Source organism: Mobula hypostoma, chromosome 9, assembly GCF_963921235.1.
Source record: "Mobula hypostoma chromosome 9, sMobHyp1.1, whole genome shotgun sequence".
Lineage (NCBI taxonomy): Eukaryota > Metazoa > Chordata > Chondrichthyes > Myliobatiformes > Myliobatidae > Mobula > Mobula hypostoma.
In genome coordinates, this window is record NC_086105.1 from 86403560 (window position 1) to 86427871 (window position 24312).

General features: G+C 40.1%; 1 protein-coding gene across 7 annotated transcripts in view; it reads right to left on the bottom strand.

Moving 5' to 3' along the window:
- Positions 1-3562: 3562 nt before the first annotated feature.
- e4f1 (E4F transcription factor 1) overlaps positions 3563-24312 on the bottom strand; it is a 63378-nt gene continuing 42628 nt past the window's right edge. For 5 of the 7 annotated variants that reach the window (XM_063058592.1, XM_063058594.1, XM_063058597.1 and 2 more), the window contains 6 exons: positions 17596-17701; positions 14045-14262; positions 13022-13220; positions 11585-11745; positions 11303-11362; positions 3563-3923 (listed from right to left, as the gene is read on the bottom strand). In XM_063058592.1, the coding sequence (XP_062914662.1) occupies positions 3579-3923; positions 11303-11362; positions 11585-11745; positions 13022-13220; positions 14045-14262; positions 17596-17701 (1089 nt within the window). In that variant the 3' untranslated portion in view covers positions 3563-3578. The remainder of the gene's footprint in view (positions 3924-11302; positions 11363-11584; positions 11746-13021; positions 13221-14044; positions 14263-17595; positions 17702-24312) is intronic. The other 2 variants (XM_063058595.1, XM_063058593.1) reach the window with 1 other exon arrangement.

Sequence of the window (24312 nt, forward strand, 5' to 3'; positions counted from 1 at the left end):
CAGAAATGGATATTTTTTGCTGATTTCCACATCCTATTTTTTCTACTATAACCAATTAAAATTGTAAATTGTCTGAACTCTGACTTCATTTGTCAATGCCACTCTAGTCAATGACCTGTTAGGAGATCAAGGATGACTTATTTCATTTTGCGTGCAACTCTCAACCAAACTAATTTGGGAATCATGTGCTCTATTGTAGCTTGGTGGTGCACTTTCAATCTGACCTCTTATTTGGTGTACCCACTGTGTATTTCAATTTCTTGAAATTGAGGGCAGAAATTGCAGCTGCCTAATAGACCATGGGATTCATGGGCAGCTGAGTTCAATCTTCAAGCACTCTTTTCCTCAGCTAAAGGCTGTGCTACAGTACTATTGATGATCATAATCATGTCTGTTTTTGTGAAGAGATGGCTGCTATGATATATACAGTCTCTGTTCTTTTGTGAACCTTTATTGCTGTTATAACCCAAGTATTGGTGTGACTTTTAGGCCAGATTTACAAAAGACGTTTTGCCTGATGTTTTCTTTGTCATAAAGTAATTAGCATTACAATGCCATAATACCACTGGAAAAAGTGGAAAACATGCTGGGCAGTTTGTTATGGTCAATTTAGAGACCCCCATGTCTTGCTATTTTAGGGAGAGACAACACTAATTTGGATTATAAAAGGGTGCCAGAATAGGCGTAGGTGGTGATCAAAAGAAAATCACTTTTTCTCTGTAGATGGCATCTTACCCAAATGTTTTCACCATTTCCCATTTCAATATAAATGTTCATTTAGAGAAACCCATTTCTATTTATCAGTTCTTTTCACAGCTTTAACCAAAGCAACTTGAAGTTTCTACCATTCTTCAGATCTTAATAATCTTGGTGCTCACAATACTGGTTCAAGGGGTGAAATAGAATTACTGGGTGGCCCAAACTACAGACACTAGGGAGCATCTGTAACAATTAAATGCTGCACAGACAGGGTGTTCAAGTTCTGCCCTTTATTTGATGTCAACCTGGCTAAACACTGTGGTTGTCAATGAGATCAGCATGTACTTCATGTAAACGGAAAGTGATTAACATAAAGCAGATTGAACTCAATGGAACCATATAGTATCTTCATTCACTAAAATACTTTCATGCTGGGTACAGGGATGCAGCCTTCAGCAACATCCATCTGCAATCTCCAGTGGAAGCAGAAAGATACTGCCAGTTCTGAACTTGTGTCCGTTTTGGATTCTGTTGCCCATCTCCAGATAATTTATTTCTGAGAGGCCCCATGATTGAGAAGCTATCTTCAGAGCAGATGCACTGTTACTACATTGCACTGAAGCTAAAGGGCTGTTGATATAATTAAATACAGTAGATTCCAGTTAATTGGGCCATTGGTTAATCAGGGTAGCCACTTATTTGGGACAACTCTTTTCAAAAACTAATCCAGAAAATATCTGGGATTCCTTTGTTTATTTGGAACACTATGCAGCTTAATTGGGACAGGAGACTGTTGCCATACAGTTTTAACTAGCGCCATTCGCATGCACTTGTATGGCTATTAGGTAACAACACACCGAGCTTCGAACAGTCTTTAAATTGTGTTAGGTTATCCATTTTGGCCAATTCAAAAAGCAATGACTTTTGATCATTTTATTTTTAATATTGACTTAAAAAAATTTTAGACCTTTGCCAAGATGCCACAAAAAGATTTGATAAGAGCTGAAAAAACTATCTTAAATGTCTGCACTGATTTTTTTCATTTACATTCGAAAGAACATGGCAGTGTACACTGGATGAATTCTTCTGTTGATAACTATTACTATTTATACAGTTTTATAGGACTGTAGTAGTAGTAGTAGTGTTCTAATTTGTTCTGTATTTCTTTGAATACAGTTACTCAGTTAAATGATAGTTTGTCTTCTTTTTCATCCTTTTTAAACTATTTCCATGAAACTTTGGCATGCTAATTAGGGCAGCTGCTTAATTGGGAAAATATCTCAATTAACCAGAATCCACTGTAATAAACAATTTACATAATGTTGATATGATTATGCTTTGCAGAGCTTGACATATAAGCCCTGATGACAGACATACCTTATGGTGATGTCACATGCAATTTGTTTTTGTTGCAATCTGATAGTTGTCATTCCAAAGCTGCTTATTCATGTGCATACCCATCCTTCCTAAAGCACATTGGAAATCCTTCACAATATTCTAAATACTGTTCATTAATTCATTAATTATTTGGCTTGATAACATAGATGGAAAGATGCCATTTTTAAATTTTTTGTAATTAGTTTTAAACAGCTGTTTTTATTTATATAGTCAAGACAGCTGGATTCTTATTACGTCAGTGGTTTACAACCTGGAAAAGTGCCAATAAGCTTATTGTGTGATACAGTTACTGCATGTGCATCATGTACAAAGACCACAGCACCAGAGTACTGCGTACTCAACATGGGGTTGCAAAATTTTGGACAAGATTTGGCCAGACAACTCCCCTCCACCCACCCCCCGTGAGTCCATGAGTGTCTCTGCTATTCTTCATATCCCTTGGCACAAAACTGAAAAGAAATGTTGTCTTTTTAAGAGACGATACCAGACATCACAGACTTGTCACCTGCAGGGTCCTTACTGAGTTTACATTGGTCACTGGCTGAGGTCATCTATGAATTAAAGAGTAATCCACAATATAAAAACGCATGCAGCATTCCACCCTCCCCCATTTCTCCACCAAGAAAACAGGTGCAAGTGTCCAGAATCACTGCCTGTAAAGAACTACTAAATTAGAAAGGTACAGACATTACATGCATTGTCTTTAAATAAGCAAGTTAACAATACTTTCATAAAAGACTGTAATCGTATTAAGTAGGAACTTATTACATTTGGAATTTTTTTTCTCCCACCTTCAGTTTCATCCACTTTATGTGAACAGGCAAGCTGAGATCTGGGATGTAACTCACACTAGAAATGATTTTCTGCTGCAAATTATTAATGTCAGTTTCACATTAAGTTGCAATACTCCTGATTCAGACTGAGAATTACAGAGTAGCCATGTTAAATGGAGAAGAAAAACAATGTATTGAGCTCAGATCAGTGTGTTTCACAGAGCATCCAGAACTCTAATAGAATAGTAGGATTCAACTTGGCACGTGGAAGTTATTGACAGAAATGGAGGCAATGAGGCAGGAAAAAAACAGAACCTGGAACTAAAATTAAACACCAGGAGCCCATTCTATTATCCAGCATGAATCCAAATCATTGGCCAAACATACTCTAATTTTCCATGACCTCCCTTAAAAACCAACATTCAGCATCAGGACACACAAGCAACTCCTCTGGACTCAACAATGCACGGTCAAAGCCTTAAGAGACTGGTTATCTTGGCACAATCTACTGTGAACTACTTAAGTGCTGCAAAAAGGCCTTTAGCCCAACAATATAATATTTAAATAATAACAAATAACCCTCTGCAGCTCAAGCACTTGGCTCCTCTGTGGCATCATGTCCTTGTTTATGGGTTTTTGCATTTACCCTCCGAATTACAGTATTTCTTTTCCCTGAGTAGGGTAAAGCGAGGCTCGGCAGGAGTCCCATTATTCGCCCACCACCACTGTCTGTATTTCCACCTCTCCATCTTGAGTAGTTATCACATATTCATCTGCATGTTCCAGCATCTCGATATCATCAGCCGTCACCACAGTAACAGTGTCCGGCCGGGTCTCCAGGCTGCCTTCTGTTGCCAGAACCGCTCCTTCCCCTATGCTGGAAGCCAATGTCATTGCAACCTGCTCAGTGAGACTGTCAGGTGTTGCGATGGTAATTGTATCTGTGCCTTGCTCAGTGTTCTCTTCCATGGAAACATTCTGGACAATAATCTGATGGCCGGTGCTAGTCTGGTTTACAATTTGTTGTACAACTTTCATGATCTGGCTGTCAACCTGAAAGCAATTCAAAGCAATTTAACGTCAGAAACATTGTCCACAGAAACTCTGGCTGTGAGGTGCAATGTAATTAAAGTGAGCAGGTGTAGGCTTTCTGTCCTTAAAACCTGTTCTGCAATTCATCAAGATCACAGCTGATCTCCAACTCTATTCTGCTCCATTTTCTTGCATTTTCTCTGTTTCCCCCAATGCCCTTAATATTTCTGAGACATAAAGATGTTGGAATAAACTTAATGACTGGACTCCACAAATAAAGAATTCCAAAGATCTACCTCCTTGGAAAAGGTACTAAATGACCTACCATTTATTCTGACAATGTGACTCGTGATGGTAGATTCTTCAGTCAGGAAAACATGCTCACTACATTCTCTCTGGGGCTCAGTAACAATTTCATCAACCATAAAACATGCCCTCTAGTCCATACAGCATTCTTGTAAATCTCCTCTACACCCTTCTAAAGCTTCCATATCCTTCCTGTAAAGAAGAGACTAGAACTGACCATAATATTCTGAAGAGTGATCCAAGCAGGGCTTTTATAGAGCTGTAACATTACCTTGCAGATCTTGAACTCAATCTCCTGACTAACGAAGGCTGCACACCACATGCCTTCCTAACAACCCTATCAATTTGAACAGCAACTTTGAGGGATCTATGGATGTGAACCCTAAGATCCCTCTGTTTCTCCATACTGCTAAGAATCCTGCCATTAACCCTGTATTCTGCTTTCCAATTTAACTTTCCAAAGTGAATCACTTCATACTTCTCTGGATTGAACTCCTTCTTCTACTTCTCAGCCCAGTTCTGAGAAGTTATCCACAACTCCATCAACCTTTATGTCATCTGGGAATTTACTAGCCCAGATCCTCATTCAGTCATTTAAAGAAATCACAAAGAACAGGGGTCCCAGAACAAATCTTTGTGGAACACCACTGGTCACCGTGCAGAATACACTCCATCAACTACCACAGCCTGCCTTCTATGGGTAAGCCAATTCCATATCCACACAGCCCCAAGTTTCCCCGGATCCCATGGACCCTGACTTTCTGAATGAGCCTTCCATGGGGAACCTTATCAAACACCTTACTAAAATCCATATACACCACATCCACTGCTCTACCTTCATCACATCCTCAAAGAATGGGGCATGATGTTGACTATCCCTAATCCCTAATTTGGAGTATTCTCCAAATACTCATAAGTGCTTTCTCTAAGAATCCTCTCCGATAACTTGCCCACCACTGAAGTAAAACTAACTGGTCCATAACTCCCTCTCTTGAACAAAGGAACAACATTTGCCACCCTCCGATCATCTGGTACTACTCCTGTGGCAAGCAAGGATGCAAAGATCATCGCAAGGGTGTAGTAATCTCTTCCTGTGCTTCATGTAGTAAACTGGGGTATACCCTATCTGGCCACAGGGACACATCTTTCAAAATTTCTATATACGCTCTTTCGTAACATCGACATATTCAAGCACATTAGGCTGTTTTATGCTGTCACAACAAACATCAAAATCCCTCTCACTGGTGAATATTGAAGCAAAGCATTAAGGATCTCCTCTATCTCCTCCAACTCTAGACAACTGCTATCCCTGTTTTGTTCTACCCTCACTCTGGCCATCCTCCTGTTCCTCACAAACATGTAGAACACCTTAGGGTTTTCCTTAATCCTACTCAGCAAAGCATGGATGAACTACAACAATTGTTCATCCCAGTTTGGCAAAAGAATAAACCAGGGAAGGTAGTGCACCCATGGCTGACAAGGGAAATTAGGGATAGTATCAATTCCAAAGAAGAAACATACAAATTAGCCAGATAAAGCAGCTCACCTGAGGACTGGGAGAAATTCAGAGTCCAGCAGAGGAGGACAAAAGGCTTACTTAGGAAAGGGAAAAAAGATTATGAGAGAAAACTGGCAGGGAACATAAAAACTGACTGTAAAAGCTTTTATAGATATGTGAAAAGAAAAAGATTGGTTAAGACAAGTGTAGGTCCCTTACAGACAGAAACAGGTGAATCGATTATGGGGAACAAGGACATGGCAGACCAATTGAATAACTACTTTGGTTCTGTCTTCACTAAGGACACAAATAATCTTCCGGAAATAGTAGGGGACAGAGGGTCTAGTGAAATGGAGGAACTGAGGGAAATACATGTTAGGTAAATTGAAGGCACTAAAGGCAGATAAATCCCCAGGGCCAGATGGAGGAACTGAGGGAAATACATGTTAGGTAAATTGAAGGGATTAAAGGCAGATAAATCCCCAGGGCCAGATGGTCTGCAGCCCAGAGTGCTTAAGGAAATAGCCCAAGAAATAGTGGATGCATTAGTGATAATTTTTCAAAACTCTTTAGATTCTGGACTAGCTTCTGAGGATTGGAGGGTGGCTAATGTAACTCCGCTTTTTAAAAAAGGAGGGAGAGAGAAACCAGGGAATTATAGACCGACCGGTTAGCCTAACATCGGTGGTGGGGAAAATGCTAGAGTCAGTTATCAAAGATGTGATAACAGCACATTTGGAAAGCGGTGAAATCATCGGACAAAGTCAGCATGGATTTGTGAAAGGAAAATCATGTCTGACGAATCTCATAGAATTTTTTGAGGATGCAACTAGTAGAGTGGATAGGGGAGAACCAGTGGATGTGGTATATTTGGATTTTCAAAGGGCTTTAGACAAGGTCCCACACAGGAGATTAGTGTGCAAACTTAACGCACACGGTACTGGGGGTATGGTATTGATGTGGATAGAGAATTGGTTGGCAGACAGGAAGCAAAGAGTGGGAATAAACGAGACCTTTTCAGAATGGCAGGCAGTGACTAGTGGGGTACCGCAAGGCTCAGTGCTGGGACCCCAGTTGTTTACAATATATATTAATGACTTAGATGAGGGAATTAAATGCAGCATCTCCAAGTTTGCAGATGACACGAAGCTGGGCGGCAGTGTTAGCTGTGAGGAGGATGCTAAGAGGATGCAGGGTGACTTGGATAGGTTAGGTGAGTGGGCAAATTCATGACAGATGCAATTTAATGTGGATAAATGTGAGGTTATCCACTTTGGTGGCAAAAACAGGAAAACAGATTATTATCTGAATGGTGGCCGATTAGGAAAAGGGAAGGTGCAACGAGACCTGGATGTCATTATACACCAGTCATTGAAAGTGGGCATGCAGGTACAGCAGGCGGTGAAATAGGGCGAATTGTATGCTGGCATTTATAGCAAGAGGATTCAAGTATAGGAGCAGGGAGGTACTACTGCAGTTGTACAAGGCCTTGGTGAGACCACACCTGGAGTATTGTGTGCAGTTTTGGTCCCCTAATCTGAGGAAAGACATTCTTGCCATAGAGGGAGTACAAAGAAGGTTCACCAGATTGATTCCTGGGATGGCAGGACTTTCATATGATGAAAGACTGGATGAACTAGGCTTATACTCGTTGGAATTTAGAAGATTGAGGGGGGATCTTATTGAAACGTATAAAATCCTAAAGGGATTGGACAGGCTAGATGCAGGAAGATTATTCCCGATGTTGGGGAAGTCCAGAACGAGGGATCACAGTTGAGGATAAAGGGGAAGCCTTTTCGGGCCAAGATTAGGAAAAACTTCACACACAGGGTGGTGAATCTGTGGAATTCTCTGCCACAGGAAACAGTTGAGGCCAGTTCATTGGCTATATTTAAGAGGGAGTTAGATATGGCCCTTGTGGCTAAAGGGATCAGGGGTATGGAGAGAAGGCAGGTACAGGGTTCTGAGTTGGATGAACAGCCATGATCATACTGAATGGCGGTGCAGGCTAGAAGGGCCGAATGGCCTACTCCTGCACCTATTTTCTATGTTTCTATGTTTCTAAGCCTTCTGTTCCTTTTTCTAGCTCTCCAAGTCCATTCATCAGCTCCTTCCCAGATACCCCGTAATTCTCTAAAGTCCTGTCTGATCCTTGCTTCCTAAAATGTGAAGTAAATTTCTTTCTTCTTCTAGACTAGGTGCTCCATATCGCTTGTCAACCACAGGTCATTCACCCAATCATCCTTTCCCTGCCTCAATGGGACAAACCTACGTAAAACCATCAGCAAGTGCTCCCTAAATATTCTCCACATTTCTGTTGTGTATTTCTCTAAGTGCAACTGTTCCTAATTTATGCTCCCCAGTTCCTGCCTACCCTTGTACACCAAGGTCCCTCTGTCCCTCGACACTCCCCACCATTCACAGTGCATTTCCTACCTCATACTCCAAGGAACACGCACAACACGCTGAAGGAACTCAGCAGGTCAGGCAGCATCCATGGAAACGAACAGTCAATGTTTCGGGCCGAGACCCTTCGTCAGGACTGAAGAGGGAGGGGGCAGGGGCCCTATAAAGAAGGTGAGGGGAGGGTGGGAAGGAGAAGGCTGGTAGGTGCCAGGTGAAAAACCAGTAAGGGGAAAGATCAAGGGGTGGGGGAGGGGAAATGTCCTCTTTCTTTAAGGATCGTGGTTTCCCTTCTGCCGTCATCAATGATGCCCTCACCCGCATCTCCTCCATTTCCCGCACTTCGGCCCTCACCCCATCCTCCTGTCACCACAACAGGGGCAGAGTTCCCCTCATCCTCACCTAACACCCAACCAGCCTCTGGATCCAGCACATTATCCTCCGCAACTTCCGCCACCTTCAACAGGACCCCACCACTAAGCACATCTTCCTCTCTCTACCCTTCTCCACTTTCCACAGGAATCATTCCCTCCACGACTCCCTGGTCCACACGTCCCTCCCCACGGATCTCCCACCCAGCACTCATCCCTGTAAGCGTAAGTGCTACACCTTTCCCTACACCTCCCCTCTCACCACCATTCAGGGCCCCAAACAGTCCTTCCAGGTGAGGCAACACTTCACTTGCGAGTCTGTTGGGGTCATCTATTGCATCCGGTGCTCCCGGTGCGGCCTCCTCTACATCGGTGAAACCTGACGCAGATTGGGGGACCGCTTCGTCGAGCACCTCCACTCCATCCACCACAACAGACAGGATCTCCCAGTTGCCACTCACTTCAACTCTGCTTCACATTCCCATTCCGATATATCCACACATGGCCTCCTCTACTGCCATGATGAGGCCAAACTCAGGTTGGAGGAGCAACACCTCATATACCGTCCGGGTAGTCTCCAGCCCCTTGGTATGAACATAGAATTCTCCAACTTCCGGTAATTCCCTCCCTCTCCCTTCTCCTAACCCTATTTCACTCTGCCCCCTCCCCCAGCTGCCTATCACCTCCCTCATGGTTCCGCCTCCTTCTACTACCCATTGTGCATTTCCTTATTCCTTCTTCACCTTTCCTGCCTATCCCCTCCCTGCTTCCCCTCCCCCACCCCTTGATCTTTCCCCTTACTGGTTTTTCACCTGGAACCTACCAGCCTTCTCCTTCTCATCCTCCCCCCACCTTCTTTATAGGGCCCCTGTCCCTTCCCTCTTCAGTCCTGACGAAGGGTCTCGGCCCGAAACGTTGACTGTTCGTTTCCATGGATGCTGCCTGACCTGCTGAGTTCCTCCAGCGTGTTGTGCGTGTTGCTTTGACCCCAGCATCTGTAGAGTATTTTGTGTTCATACTCCAAGGTCCCTCTGTCCCTCGACACTCCCCACCATTCACGGTGCATTTCCTACCTCATAATCCAAGGTCCCTCTGTCCCTCGACACTCCCCACCATTCACAGTGCATTTCCTACCTTACACTCCAAGGTCCCGCTGTCCCTCGACACTCCCCACCGTTGACGGTGTGTGCCCTACCCCTGTACACTGTGGAGAGCGTTCTGACTGATTGCATCACCGTCTTGCAACGGATCAGAGAAAGCAGCAGACCCAGCCAGCTCTGCAACGGCCACAACCCTTCCCACCATCGAGAACATCACAGGCAATGCCACAAGGGAGCAGCATCCATCAGTGTACAGGAGACGTTCACTAGGATGCTGACTGGATTAGAGAGCATGAGCTGTAATGAGAGGTCAGACACACTTGGGTTCTTTTCTCTAGATTTGTATAGGGAGGAGGAGAAGAAGAAAGGTAGTGTGGAGGCAGGAACTGTACAGTCTGGGCTCACACTGCTAATGTTTTATTGCTGCAACTGGTGCAGAGCAGTGGGGAGAGGGAAGACAGAGACATTGGTCACACAACAGAATGGGTGTGGGGAATGGGAGATCAGTGGGAAGGCTGCCCAACATTCCATCTCGATTAAGACAATGTCTCCTGGGGTCCTGGGGGAACAAGCTCCCACTACCCCCCTCATTCCAAATCATTTCCCCCCACCCTCCACCTCCTCAGTCTGAATAGGTTTTGGGCCCCATAGATAAGAGTGGACGTGGAGAGGATATTTCCTATGATGGGGGAGTCTAGGATCAGAGGGCACAGCGTCAGAATTGAGGGACATCCCTTTCAGAACAGAGATGAGGAGGAATTTCTTTAGCCAGAGGGTGGTGAATCGATGGAATTCATTGCCACAGACGGCTGTACAGGCCAAGTCATTGGGTATATTAAAGCAGAGATTGATAGGTTCTTGATTCTCATCAGGACACAGAAACTCTCATCATTATTACTGTTCTGATTTGGTTCATTTTCTAAATCAGCAAAGGTTACGGGAAGGCCGGAGAATGGGTTGAGGAGGGGGTAAAAGGATCAGCCATGACTGAGTGGCAGAGCAGACTCAATGAGCCAAATGGCCCAATTCTGTTTTTATGTCTCATGTCTTGTGGTCTCAAGGTGTGGCACTCTGGTAAGTACTGCTTCTGACTCTCCACAGACTGGGTTCAATCCTGAGTTCAAATGCTTTGCATGTTCCTTTTGTGACTCTGTCCATTTCCCCAGGTACTCTTACTTTTTCCCACCTGCCAAAGAAGCACTGAACAGTTTGTGAACTGGTCACTATAAATGGACCCTGGTGTAGGTGGGTGGCAGAAGATGGAGTTGGAAGAAAAGTGAGATTAAATTAGAAGGGCACACGAGAGTCAGTAAACCCATGGAGGCCAAGAGGCCTACTTGTTTGCTATACAATTATGCATTTTTATCTCAGCCTCTGTGTTGCTACTCGATAAATTTGTGGACTTCTCATGATATGATAATTGATTACTGTATTTCAATCCACTTGAATAATATTTCTCTTATTGATGAGGCTAACACTGATTAAGTTACCTTCAATAAGTACAACTACTCCACTAAAACATTTTCCTATTTGTTCTACATATTTTAATATCCTCCAATGATTATATTTCACCGGAATCCCCTCTGTATCTGGTCCTTCTCCATTTATCTCGTTTTACTATAGACACTGTGCATCCCAGTATAGATCATCCAACATAAACTGTCCAGTTGTGGCTCCTCTCACACAATAATCAGTGCAAATCCAAAAACTGAACCACCAAACCTTCGAGCCTTGGCTTAGGGAGCCTGCCTGACTGTCTTCTGTCTCTTCAGCAGGAGCCTGCTAATAGAAATAAAAACAAATGTCAGATTTCATATGGAGCATTACACGATTCACACATCTACAACTGCTGACCCGTACAGAATACCGATCACACACAGATCATATGGATATTGATATCATGCAATGACATGCTTGGTGTAGAGCAATCAGCGACTACTGTTACCATCTGTCAGAAATAGGCTACAACCACATGATTTTTGGTGCTGCAAGTGTCACAGGTACCTTAACAATATATTCTTGTGTGTTGGCCACCATTGAGGAAAACTCCACCAGCACTGCATGAGGATCATCACTGATGATTGCCGTGGTAACGCTATCAGCAGTCTGGCCACCAGGTGATACCTCTACCTGATCCAGTGCTTTACATCCAATGTGACAACCACCTCAAGACAGAAGAGAAACTATTAGTTTTAGATTGCACTAGATTAGAAAAAGCCATTCAGCCCCACTTGTTCATTCTGTGGCTGATTTCAATTTTAACAATTTGCCATTACATTTAACAATGCCTCTTAACAATCAATTGAAATTGGTATTGAAATTTACAACCAACTACTCTCAGTTTCAAGAGACATATTTTGGAGGGAGAAAAATGGTGTCCATATTTCTATTATTCCATTCTTAAAGTGTTGTTCGGATATCCCAGCACCATTTCTGACTTAGTTCATTCTGAACTTCTCCAGGGAAAGGCTTCTCTTTCAAACTTGCAGCATGGATGTGCTGGGCCCTATTTGTGTTCTTCGCAACTCTTGACTTACCAATTCCTTTATACATTTTATATATTTCATGCAACGTTACCCCTAATCCTTCGTATTAACCCAACTTTTGCACTCTGAATCTATATTATCTAGTAGCTTTTCACAATTTATTATTTTGCTTTAGTTGTACAAGCAATCTCACAGCATCTTGCAGACACCTTGCAGGTCCATAGTGGATGGCTTCACACATCCCAGGGTATACTCTACAGTCTAATCCACTTACTTAATCTGTCAATGTCCCCTTATAATACAAGATCAGAACATACTGGAAATTCTCAGCAGATCAGGAAATATCTGCGGAGAATGAAACAGAAACAACTGTTCAGATTGATAACCTTTTATCTGAACAGTTTTCAGCCCCTTTGCTTTCCCTTAGTAATATTGTTTTCCCTTTAATTACTGTGAAACCCAGTTCCTTGTCATCATCAGTCTTAGGTATTTGGCTCTGTAACTAAGAACTGTGTACAGCACTTGCCAAATGGAATGCATACTTTATCTTCACTCTGTCTCTCACCTGCTTCAGCTTTTAACAAAGTAGTTGGATTTCAGCAGCTCACAAACAAAAACAGAAATTAAGCCTTTTTCGCCTTTATTTCTGGAATTGTCTTGCTAAAGCTCCCACCTCGCTCTCTCTCTCCACCATCAATACTCTTAAACTTCACCTGTCCGAATATTTACTTGTATGTTACACACTGTGAATTACTAACACTTAGGACACTCTATAATAGACATGGTAGTTTTTGATTCATTATTTTGCTGTGAACAGTAGAAAAATACTGTAGTAATAATATATGGAATGCAGAAGTGAAAATCATGGCAGCAACTAAATAACAAACATCAATGAACTGTGATACTATACAAGACATGAGTTCCACGAGTCCAATTCCAACAGCTTTCCACACACCTTTGGCTCGTAGGTGTCGATTGAGAGTACCATGCTCTGCAAAGCCTCGCCCACATCTACAGCATGTGAATGGCTTCTCTCCAGTGTGCAGGCGCACATGTCGGATGAGGGAGCCCTTTTCTCGGAATGCCCGGGTACAATAGTCACATGCAAATGGCTTGTTCTCAGAGTGTGTCCTCAGGTGAACTTGCTGTGCATTCTGAAACACACATCTGACCATTAGAAATCAAACATTAAAGAAGTTTTCCTTAATTACGTGTTCGTCTATTGTCGACGTCGATGAGGACCTCGACACATTATGGTGTCGAGACTAGAGCGTGGTTTGGATTTAAGTGAGGGAGAGTTGCGCAGCATCAGCCTCACTCTCTCTTCCCAATTCCCATCTGGATCCAGTGGCAAGACAGAGTTGCTTCTGAATGCACAAGAAATCAAAGATTAAGGGTCAGGAAGTTATGTTGCAGCTTTATAAAACTCTGGTTATGCCGCATCTAGAGTATTGTATTCAATTCTGGTCACCCTATGATAGGAAGAATGTGGAGGTCTTGGAGAGGGTGAGAAGATGATAACCAGGATGTTGACTGGTTTAGAAAATATGTGCCATGAGGAGTGGTAAGACAAACTTGGATTATTTTCTCTGGATTAGTGGAAATTGAGGGAATACCTGACTTTTAAGGTGAGGGGAGCAAATTCAAAGGAGATGCGCAGGGCATTTTTTTAATATACAGAATGGTGGGCACTTGCAATGCACTGCCAGGGATGGTAGTGAAGACAAATACAATAAAGGTGTTTAAGTGTCAGACCAGGAAGATCTTTCCACAGCCTAATCCAATTTAGTCCCCACTAAATACTGCTCAAGCTGATCCTGACCACCATGCTGCTTATTGGAGCTAGCTGCAAACAAATTACATGCTAAGGTTCTTACAGCAGCAATATTTCAAAGCTTACAAAATATTTTAAATATTTCACAAAAGGCCAAAACTGACTTAAAACGGTAATGAGATCATCCAGCACTCTCTCTCTGACCTTGGTCTTGTATTTTTTTCCACATATTGGACATGGGTACGGCCGGTCATCTGAATGTGCCCTCATGTGCTCCTTCACATGGGCAATGCTCTTATAAAGCTTGCCACACTCCCCGCACTTGAAGCGCCTCTCGTTGTAATGTGATTCCAGGTGCTTCTTCAGAATGTATGCCGTCATAAATTCCTTCTCACACAGCTCACACCTGTGGGGCTTGTACCCTGAAAAGCATTATACACAAAGGCTCAACTGATCTCTGCACAAAATCTGTTTCACACAACACAGGCATAAATGACACCTAGCACACTAGAACAATTCTTGGTAATCATGGTCATAGCAGAATCCCTTCATCAAAAGCATACTTATAATTTCCAACCGAAAACCAAAGACATTTATCACAAGATTAGACATGTCCACAACACATGCTGGTCTATTCTGAAGGGCATACATACAAGTCATTGTGTACCGTGCAGGGCCAGTATACCAGCATCCCTGCTCAGCCTGGAGCACCAACACAGCAAAACCCTCAGTAACAAACAAAGAGGGTCTCAATGCAGCAAGTGCCCAGCACCAGGCACTGGGGCTCCAATGTCAGAGTGACAAGGGCTATTAGCAGGCAGGGAGGACTGAGAATTTTACAGGAATCAGCTCTAAGAAACTAAACATTTAATTAGGCCAAATATCAAAGGAAATGGCAGATAGGTTAAGTCAATTTTTTTTTGCATCAGTTTCACTGGTGAACACTGCAGATGGGTTGGCTTCAAACAGCATGGAAGAACAAGGAACTAGTCACGGAAAATCTTATGGGACACAAGGCAGGCAAGACATTATGATGGTTTTAAAGGAAGCAGCTAGAGAACAGTAAACATGTTGTTGTACAAAACTTAAAAGTTCCAGGAAAGCTCACTGCAATAAATGTTAATTACCAGACACTAGGGTTGGGGGTTAGTGATCCAATAGAGTAGATGTTTGGTACGAAATCTGGGTTTCCAAGATACAGCTCTCAGAGAAAATGCCATCCCATCAATGGGCGATCCCTTACTTTACACGTGACCCTAGTTCCAGATTCTCTCACAAGAGAAAAAATCTTCTCCACATCCACCTGTCAAAAACCCTCAGGATCATATATATATCAATCGCCTCCTTCAATCTTTGAAATTCCATTGGATACAGGCATGGCTTGTCCAATATTTCCTCACAAGATTTGTCTGATCCAAGTATACCCTTAATAAAATCATCAGACACAGGGTACCAGGTGAAGTAAAAGCTTGGCGATAGGCAACTCAGAATAAGAGTTATGGTAGGACAGAAAGTCCCACATAATTCATACTTGACTATGGGGATTCTATTAAATAACCTGTTATTAACTAGTATAAACCAAATAAAAATGCAGATTATAGAAATCTAAAGTAAACGCAGAAACTGCTGGACATACTCTGTGGTAAGAGAAAAAGATCTAAAAACCTTCATAAGAATTCAATAATGAGCAACTCTTATTTCTCTTCCCACAGATGCAGCCTGACCTGCTGAGTATTTCCAGCATTTTCCAGTACATTCAGCCAATACAAGGAGGCATAATTTTAAGGTGATTGGAGGGAAGTATAGTGGGGATGTTAGAGGTAGGCTTTTTGAGTAGTGGGCACTTGGAACACCCTGTGGGGGTTATGGCAGAGGCAGGTACATTAGGGAATCTTAGATAGGCACATGGGTAAAAGAAAACTGAAGGGCTATTTGGAAAGGGTTAGACTGATCTTACGAGTAGGTTAAAAGCACATCATGGGCTGAAGGGCCTGTACTGTGCTGTTATGTTCTAACTTTGTAATTGTAGCAAAACATTTTGACAGTGATAATTAAACATAATTTTATAATAAGCAACACCCAGCATGAGGACATTACAAGACTCAGTCAGCAAGGTGGGTTTCAGGATGACCTTAAAAGACAAGTGGAAAAGCAACATTCAGTCAAGTCATTCCAGGGACAAGGGTTTGGCAGCTGATGGCATGGTTATCAATAGTGGGATAATTAAAATTAGAGATGAACAAGAAGCAGTACAGAGAAAGAACTGAGTAAGGAGCGGGTAGGAGAAGTGATTCTGAGACAGGAGATGGGAAAACTAATTTTGTTTTTAATCACCATGTTGTATTTACCTAGAACTCTAAACACTTTATTCTGATGCCAGTATTAAGCGAAATATTGAAATCGTATATTTATGATCCAGTAAAGAGGCACTGAAGAACATATCAACGATTGGACAGAGTCACTAGGAACTTATGAAAGCAAAACTTAATTTTGAGATTTTTCTGTGAATGGCAACATAGATATACTTGGACTTCAGAAATCTTTCAACAAGGTACCACACAAAGGATAATTAAACAGTGCACACTACTGGTGTAGATTGAAGACCGATTGGTGGACAGCAAATAAAGTTGGAATAAATGGACCATTGTTGGGTTGTGAATCTGTAATTAGTGAAGTGCCACTGGGATCAGCACTGGGGCTCAGCTGTGCAATCAATATCAGTGTTTGGATGAGGGAATCAAGTACAACATATACCAATGATACAAGTGTGGGTTATGAGGGGGTGCATTGGGGATTAATATTCAGGTATACCAAACAATTAAGAAGGCAAACTGGGCTTTAATGCATGAAGATTTGAGTATAAGAGTAAGGACGCTCTGTTTAAATCATATAGTGCCCTGGTAAAATTGCATGTAAAATGTTTTGTACGTGTTTGGTCTTCCTCCCTAAGATAGCATATACTTGCAATAAAGGCAGATTGAGTACCAGAATTTGCCATGTGAGGAGGGATTAAGCAGAACAAACTCTGCAGAGTTTAGGAGAGATAGCCTCCTAAAACCAGCTAAGTTCTTACAGGACATGTGAGGGTGGATGAAGAGCTAATGTTTTATATGAATGGTTTGTCTAGTGTCACAGTCTCAAAATAAAAGCTATTCAGGACAGATATGAAAAAATCTTCTCAAAAAGGGGAACGAATTTTTGGAATTTCCTGTCCAGATGGGCTACAAATGTTCACTCCCGTACTATATTCAAAATATTAAAGGAGTTAATGGATATAGTTTGAGAGGCAATGGATACTATATCTCTCAGTGGGGAATCTCCGGACTTCCCTGCCCATAGGCAGTGATCTTATTGAAGGAATTAATAATATTGATGCAGTTCAATCTCTCAACGTGTAGTACATAAATTCCAATTCGTGCATGAGAGAACTGAAGAGGTTAGCAAGAAAAAGAATCAGAATGGTACAGCTTCCAGAGAAACAGAGAGCTAGTTTGGTGTGTTGCTGGAAAAAGATATGAAATGAAGTAGAAATGGTGAATGAAGGAAAGCTACTCATACTGCATTTAATGCACAAGTGTGCTTTAGATGTTTCAGAGATCCCCATGTGGTGATCCTCCAAGGATTTTGCACTCTACAAAGCTCCCATGAAATTTATTACATCACAGTGTTGTTTATTGTTGTTGGGAAGAGAAACATTAATGTAAACAATTATGAAACTGAGATAAATTCATGACTCACATAACTGGTCCACTTACCTAAATGGGCTTTAATGTGCAGGCGCAAATAGCTAGATCCGCGGAACACCCGACTGCAGTGAGGGCACTTGAACTGTTTGCAATTGCTATCACTTTTAAAGTCTGCCTACATATGAAAAACATAACATTTAATTTGTAGCTCATAAAATATGGAACAGTAGCATGATGTTTGTGTTACTGGACTGCTAATCGTAATCTGGATAAACAATCTAGAAATACAATTTAAATTCTCTTCAAAGTATCAGGAAAGTTAGAGCAAGTTAACTCAGCTTTTGTTATATCTGAAATAAAAATCAGATGCAGCAACTGCAAAACCATAGAACTGTTGTTAATAAAAATCTGTTTGATAATCTCATTTAGGAAAGAAATCAGTTGTTGGAAATGTTATGTGATTGACCCAAGTTTGATTCTATATTTACCACAATACATTTGACTTTAATTGGTTTCCTAAATAGCCAAGCAAACAATCCAGTTCAAGGGCAATTAGGACTGGGTAATAAATTCTGGCCATGACAGTGTAGCCACATCTTGAGGAAAAAATACAAGTGTAAAGCGTACTTCACTATCAGATTCTACCCTCTATTTCTGGGCTTCATCTCATCACTCCACAGAGGGATTTGGTGAAGAAGGAACTCTTAAGGACTTCTTCCCAGATTCACCACTGGATCAAGGCATAATGAAGAAAATCTTACTGAATATATACCATTGAATGAAATGTGGAAACCCTACAGATCCCCTGCTCAAAACCACAAACCAAGACCCGGAAAAATACAAATCTCATCTTAGGCCATTAAGGCATCGACTTTTACAATACTTTGAAACAAATTGGGCTCTTCGATAATCGGATGTTTTTAAGGTCTGCTATGTCTAAGAATGGAAAAAATGGGAAAGACGGCAAACCTCCGGTTAGACTGAAAGGTACCGATCTTCCTCCAACTGAACCACCGGTGACTTTGAAAGCTATATCAGATCTAATTCAAAGGGAAATTTCAACCTCTATTACGGAACTGATTCGTTCGGAAATTTCAATTAATTTCCAGAAAATGCCGATTCAATCGATAAAATACAATTATCTATTACGGAACATCAGTTGGCTATATCTAATCTTCAAAAATCCACGCAACAAAATGAACTCAAGATGGGGAAAATTGAAGAAATTACTATAACGAAGAAAAAACTTGACTTTCTGACCTTTAAAAACTCTGACTTAGAATCCAGAATGCGACGGCAGAATCTTCGAATGATTGGTGTGCGTGAAGCTGTGGAATCTGACAACCCACTGAAGTTTTTTTCTCAACTTTTAAAAGATGCATTTCCTACTGTATTTCCTGACCAACCACCGTTATTGGATCGGGCTCACAGAGTTCCATCATACTCGTCTAAGTTAGATAAACCTCGACATGTCATCTTACATTTTCATTACTTTCAAGACGAGGAGAAACTGTTTCATTTCGTTCGATCTAAAGGTTACATTGATTTTTTGGATCTTAAGTTCCGATTCGTGGAGGATTTCAGCAAACCAATTCGGGATCAACAGGTTCGTTACAGATCTGTGATGTCGGAACTCTACAAGATGGATTTAAAACCAGCGCTGCTTTACCCAACACGTCTAAGGATTCATACGTTGGATGGAGCCCTCCGTTTTTTTGAATCTCCATCGGATGCCCAGAGTTATCTGGATCAATTTTCACCTTCAACATCTTAATCGTAATTTTTAACTATCTCCGTTTGATCGGAGGTTGTGAATCTGTCGGCCTTAATTTTTTTTTGCCTTATATGGGCAGAAAAGTTTATTTTTGATTAATTAATATGGCTGCTAAACTTTCTTTCTATCTGCGTCATTCCTTTCTTTTTCCCAGGGGATTCTGGGTGGTTATTCCCTCACCGTCATTCTACGTATTTCCTTTGAGGCCTTAAATTTTGTAGTTTTTAAATCTACTTTTTTTTGTAGGTTTTCATAGCTAGTTTATGTTAATAATTTCATTTCTTTTTTTGTTTGCTCATAGGGTCTGGGGTTTGTTGCGTTTTTTTTATATTTTCTGGCTTTTTCTTTGTTATATTAAGTGTTTGTTTTAATTGATTTACTTGTTTTATTCTTTTACTGTTTTATAACTAGCTGATCTTTTTTATATTTACACTTTTTTTTAGGGAGCGTCTATCGGAAGTCATGGGGGTAGTTTTAGTGCTTGCTTCTTTCTGGCTGGTCTGTGTTAGATTTAGCCTTGGGGTCATGGGGTGGGGGGTGGTGGGAGGGGCTTCACGTTTTAGTTTTTTTCTTCTTGGGCTATGTACACTATTGAAGTATTGGTTGCGTTCTCCTTCCCAGCATCTCTTATTTGTTCTGTTCCCTTTCCGGGTTTGTGGATCGAGCCTATCGTCAATCCTCCTTTTTGCGGGTTGACTTTAGGGTTTATGGAGTCTATTATTAATTTTGTCTCCTGGAATACTAATGATCTTAACCATCCAATTAAAAGGAAAAAAGTTTTTAAAGTGTTCCGGAGACTTAAAGCACAAATTCTATTTTTACAAGAGACCCATGTGCGGAGGGGGGACAGACTACGTTTTTTTAAATTCTGGAAGGACCAACAGTTTCATTCGAACTCTAACGCTAAGATTCGAGGCGTCTCTATTTTTATAGAATCCTCAGTTACTTTTATACAACATGATATTATTTCTGATCCGAATGGTAGATTTCTACTGGTTAGTGGTCTACCTTTTAATAAAAAGGTAGTTTTGGTTAATGTTTATGCTCCCAATATGGACAATCCGGAATTTTATAAATCATTATTCAATCAGTTCCCGAATTTGAATGAGTTTTCATTGATCTGGGGCGGAGATCTTAATACCTGTTTATCTCCAGCTTTGGACCGTTCGGCTCCTCTACGGACCTTACCTAAATCTGTCACTTTGATTAATTCATTCCTCTCTGATTCTGGGTCGACGGACATTTGGCGTTTTTTGCATCCTCAGGAAAAAGATTTTTCTTTTTTTTCACATTCACCATTCCTATTCAAGAATTGATTATTTCTTTATTGACTCTCGTCTTATTTCTTCATTGACTCTCGTCTTATTTCTTCAGTGATTAAATGTGATTATGACTCTATAACCATTTCGGATCATGCTCCGCTTAAGCTTTCTATTAAAATTCAGGCCAATGCACAAAATAATAGACAATGGTGTTTTAATTCGCTGTTGCTTCAGGATTCAGACTTTGTTAAATTTATGAATGAACAGATTGATCTTTTTTTTTACAATCAACTATACAGAGGATATTTCTGTGAACATTCTTTGGGATACTTTTAAAGCTTATATTCGTGGTCAGATTATCTCGTATTCTGCTGCTTTGAGGAAGAAGCTGAAGCAGGAGGAATTGGTAATTGTGGACAAGATTAAGGAAATTGATAAGAAATATGTTACAGCTCCCTCTGAGGAGTTATATAAACAAAGAACTGAACTTCAAATGGAACACAGTTTATTACTTTCGTCCTCGATTGTAAACCAATTAAAGAAAACAAGAAGTGAATTTTATGTACACAGTGACAAAATTGGCAAACTGTTGGCTAACCAATTGAAGTCTAATTATGCTAAATCTCAAATTAATCAGATTTATAATCAAAATGATCGACTGATACTTGATCATGCGGGGATTACTCAAACCTTCTTTGATTTTTATTCTTCCTTATATCAATCAGAGTCTCCTCGAGACTCTAAATATATGAATGATTTTTTAGATAACCTAGACTTCCCTGAGATTTCACAGGATATGTCTAGATACTCCCATTACCACTGATGAGATTAAGAATGTTATTTCCTCTATGAACCTGGGGAAAGCTCCTGGCCCTGATGGGTTTACCGCAGAATTTTATAAATGTTTTGCACCTTCATTAATCCCTTGGTTCTGTAGGGTTTTCGAGGCTTCATTAAAACTTGGTAAACTTCCCGAATCTTTCAATAGAGCGTCAATCTCTCTAATATTAAAGAAGGATAAAGATCCTGCTCAATGTGCATCTTATAGACCAATATCTTTATTAAATGTTGGTTCTAAAATTTTTTCTAAGTTATTAGCAAACAGATTAGAAAAAGTACTTCCTTTTATTATTTCGAAAGACCAAACGGGTTTTATTAAAGGTCGTTACTCTTCTTATAACATTCGCACACTGTTAAATATTGTTTATACCCCCTCACAAAATGTTCCTGAGTGTGTTATCTCTTTAGATGCTGAGAAAGCTTTTGATAGAGTAGAATGGCCTTACTTATTTAAGGTGCTTGAAATGTTTAATTTTAGCTCGAAATTTATATCCTGGATCAAACTGTTATATCATTCTCCTGTGGCCTCGGTCCGTACTAACTCTTTAAGCTCACCTTTTTTCCCTCTTTTTCGAGGCACTCGACAAGGTTGTCCTCTTAGTCCTTTATTATTTGATATTGCATTAGAACCTCTTGCAATTGCCATTCGAGAATCTCCAAATATTACTGGGATAACTCGGGGCTTAAAGTCCCATAAAATATCACTCTATGCTGATGACTTACTTTTATATATTTCTAATCCTCAAAAATCCATCCCTGCTGTTTTAGAGTTATTAGCACAATTTAGTCTCTTTTCAGGTTATAAATTAAATCTTAGTAAGAGTGAACTTTTCCTGATTAATAAACAACTTCCCTTATATCATAACTTTCTGTTTAAATTGATTAATAATTATTTTTCATATCTTGGGATTAAAATTACTTGTAAACACAAAGATTTATTTAAGATTAACTTTTTACCCTTAATTGACCATATTATTCAACTTTCATCTAAATGGTTTCCTTTATATTTAACTTTGATTGGTCGTATTAATGCAGTTAAGATGTTTTTTTTGCCAAAATTTTTATATATATTTCAGGCATTACCGATTTTTGTTCCAAAATCTTTTTTTGATAAAGTTGACTCAAAAATTTCTTCATTTATTTGGCAAAATAAAAACCCGAGACTGGGTAAAATACATTTACAGAAAGCTAAGAGAGATGGAGGTTTAGCATTACCTAACTTTAGATTCTATTATTGGGCAATTAATATTCGACATATGAAATTTTGGTTACTTGACCAGGATATAGTATCCATTCCCAAATGGGTAGCATTGGAATTACAATCTGTTCAGGGCTATACACTTGGCTCTTATTTTAGGTTCCTCTCTTCCTTTTAATTTGAAATGCCTCAAACAGGTATCTAACCCGATAGTTAAATATACCTTACGTATTTGGTTTCAATTCAGAAAATTTTTTGATCTTAACCAATTTGGGCTAGCGTTTCCTATTTTAGGTAACATATTTTTTCCTCCCTCTTTTACGGATCGTGCTTTTCAAATTTGGAAGACTAAGGGTATTTCACGGTTTTTGGATTTATTTTTAGATGTTTCCCTTATGTCTTTTGAACAGTTATCTAACAAATATAATTTATCAAGAATACATTTTTTTAGATATCTACAAGTTAGAAACTTCCTAAGTACTATACTTTCTTCCTTTCCAATGCTTCCTCCTACATACATTTTAGTATAATTAACCTAAATCCATGTCAGAAAGGTGCATTGGCTATGATTTATAATATTATTATGAAACTTAAGAAAGTTCCATTTGATAAGATTAGGGTAGATTGGGAACAGGAATTGGGTTCTATCATTTCCGTGGATGACTGGGGGCAGATTTTACAATTAGTCAATATTTCCTCTATCTGTGCTAAACATTCCCTAATTCAATTTAAAGTTGTTCATATAGCACATATGTCCAAAGATAAATTAGCTCGCTTTTATTCTCATATTAATCCTTTTTGTGATAGATGTCCGGGGCAGATAGCCTCTTTAACTCATATGTTTTGGTCTTGTCCTACTCTGGAAACTTTTTGGAGAGACATTTTTAATATTATCTCAAAGGTATTGAATATAGATATCTCTCCTCACCCTATTACTGCTATCTTTGGACTACCTAAAATTTCCAGTAATCTTTCTCCTTCAGCCCGTAGAATGATCGCATTTCTTACTTTAATGGCGAAAAGATGTATCTTACAACATTGGAAAGAGCCTAATGCTCCAACCACCTTTTTTTGGTTTTCTCAGACGATATTATGCTTGAATTTGGAGAAAATTAGAAGTAATCTTTATGATTCCTCACTTAAATTTGAACAGACCTGGAGATCTTTTATTCAATATTTTCATTTAATGTAATTTTTTTTCTTCTCTTTTTTGCTCCATATTTATATACCCTTCTTGTTTTTTTTACTGTTTTTAATGGAGGTCGGGCTTGAGGACGTGATTTTAAGTTCTTTAACTCCACTTGGTTCCAAGTTAGCCCATTGCTTTGCTTTGCTTTTAGTTTAGTTGCACGGTGGGTTTTTTTGGGGTTTTTTTTTTCCTTTTCTCTATTGATATATATATATATAAATTAGTATACTATTATGTTACTTTAGTATGTTATGTTTAAATTACATTGTTTGTATCACTTTTTTCTGTATTAATATCTCCTGTAATTTTATTATATTCTAACAGTGTATTAGTGCCTATATGGCTTACCTTTTTGTATACTTATTCAATAAAAAGATTTAAAAAGAAAGAAAACGAAGAGAAAATTTCCAGACTAATTAAATTTGTGCGTGCAAGGGCTTACTGAATGCATGAAGTATTGCTTTAGATATTACCTGAACAAGAAAGCATTATATTATTCAACAGTGAAGTGTAAAAACCATTG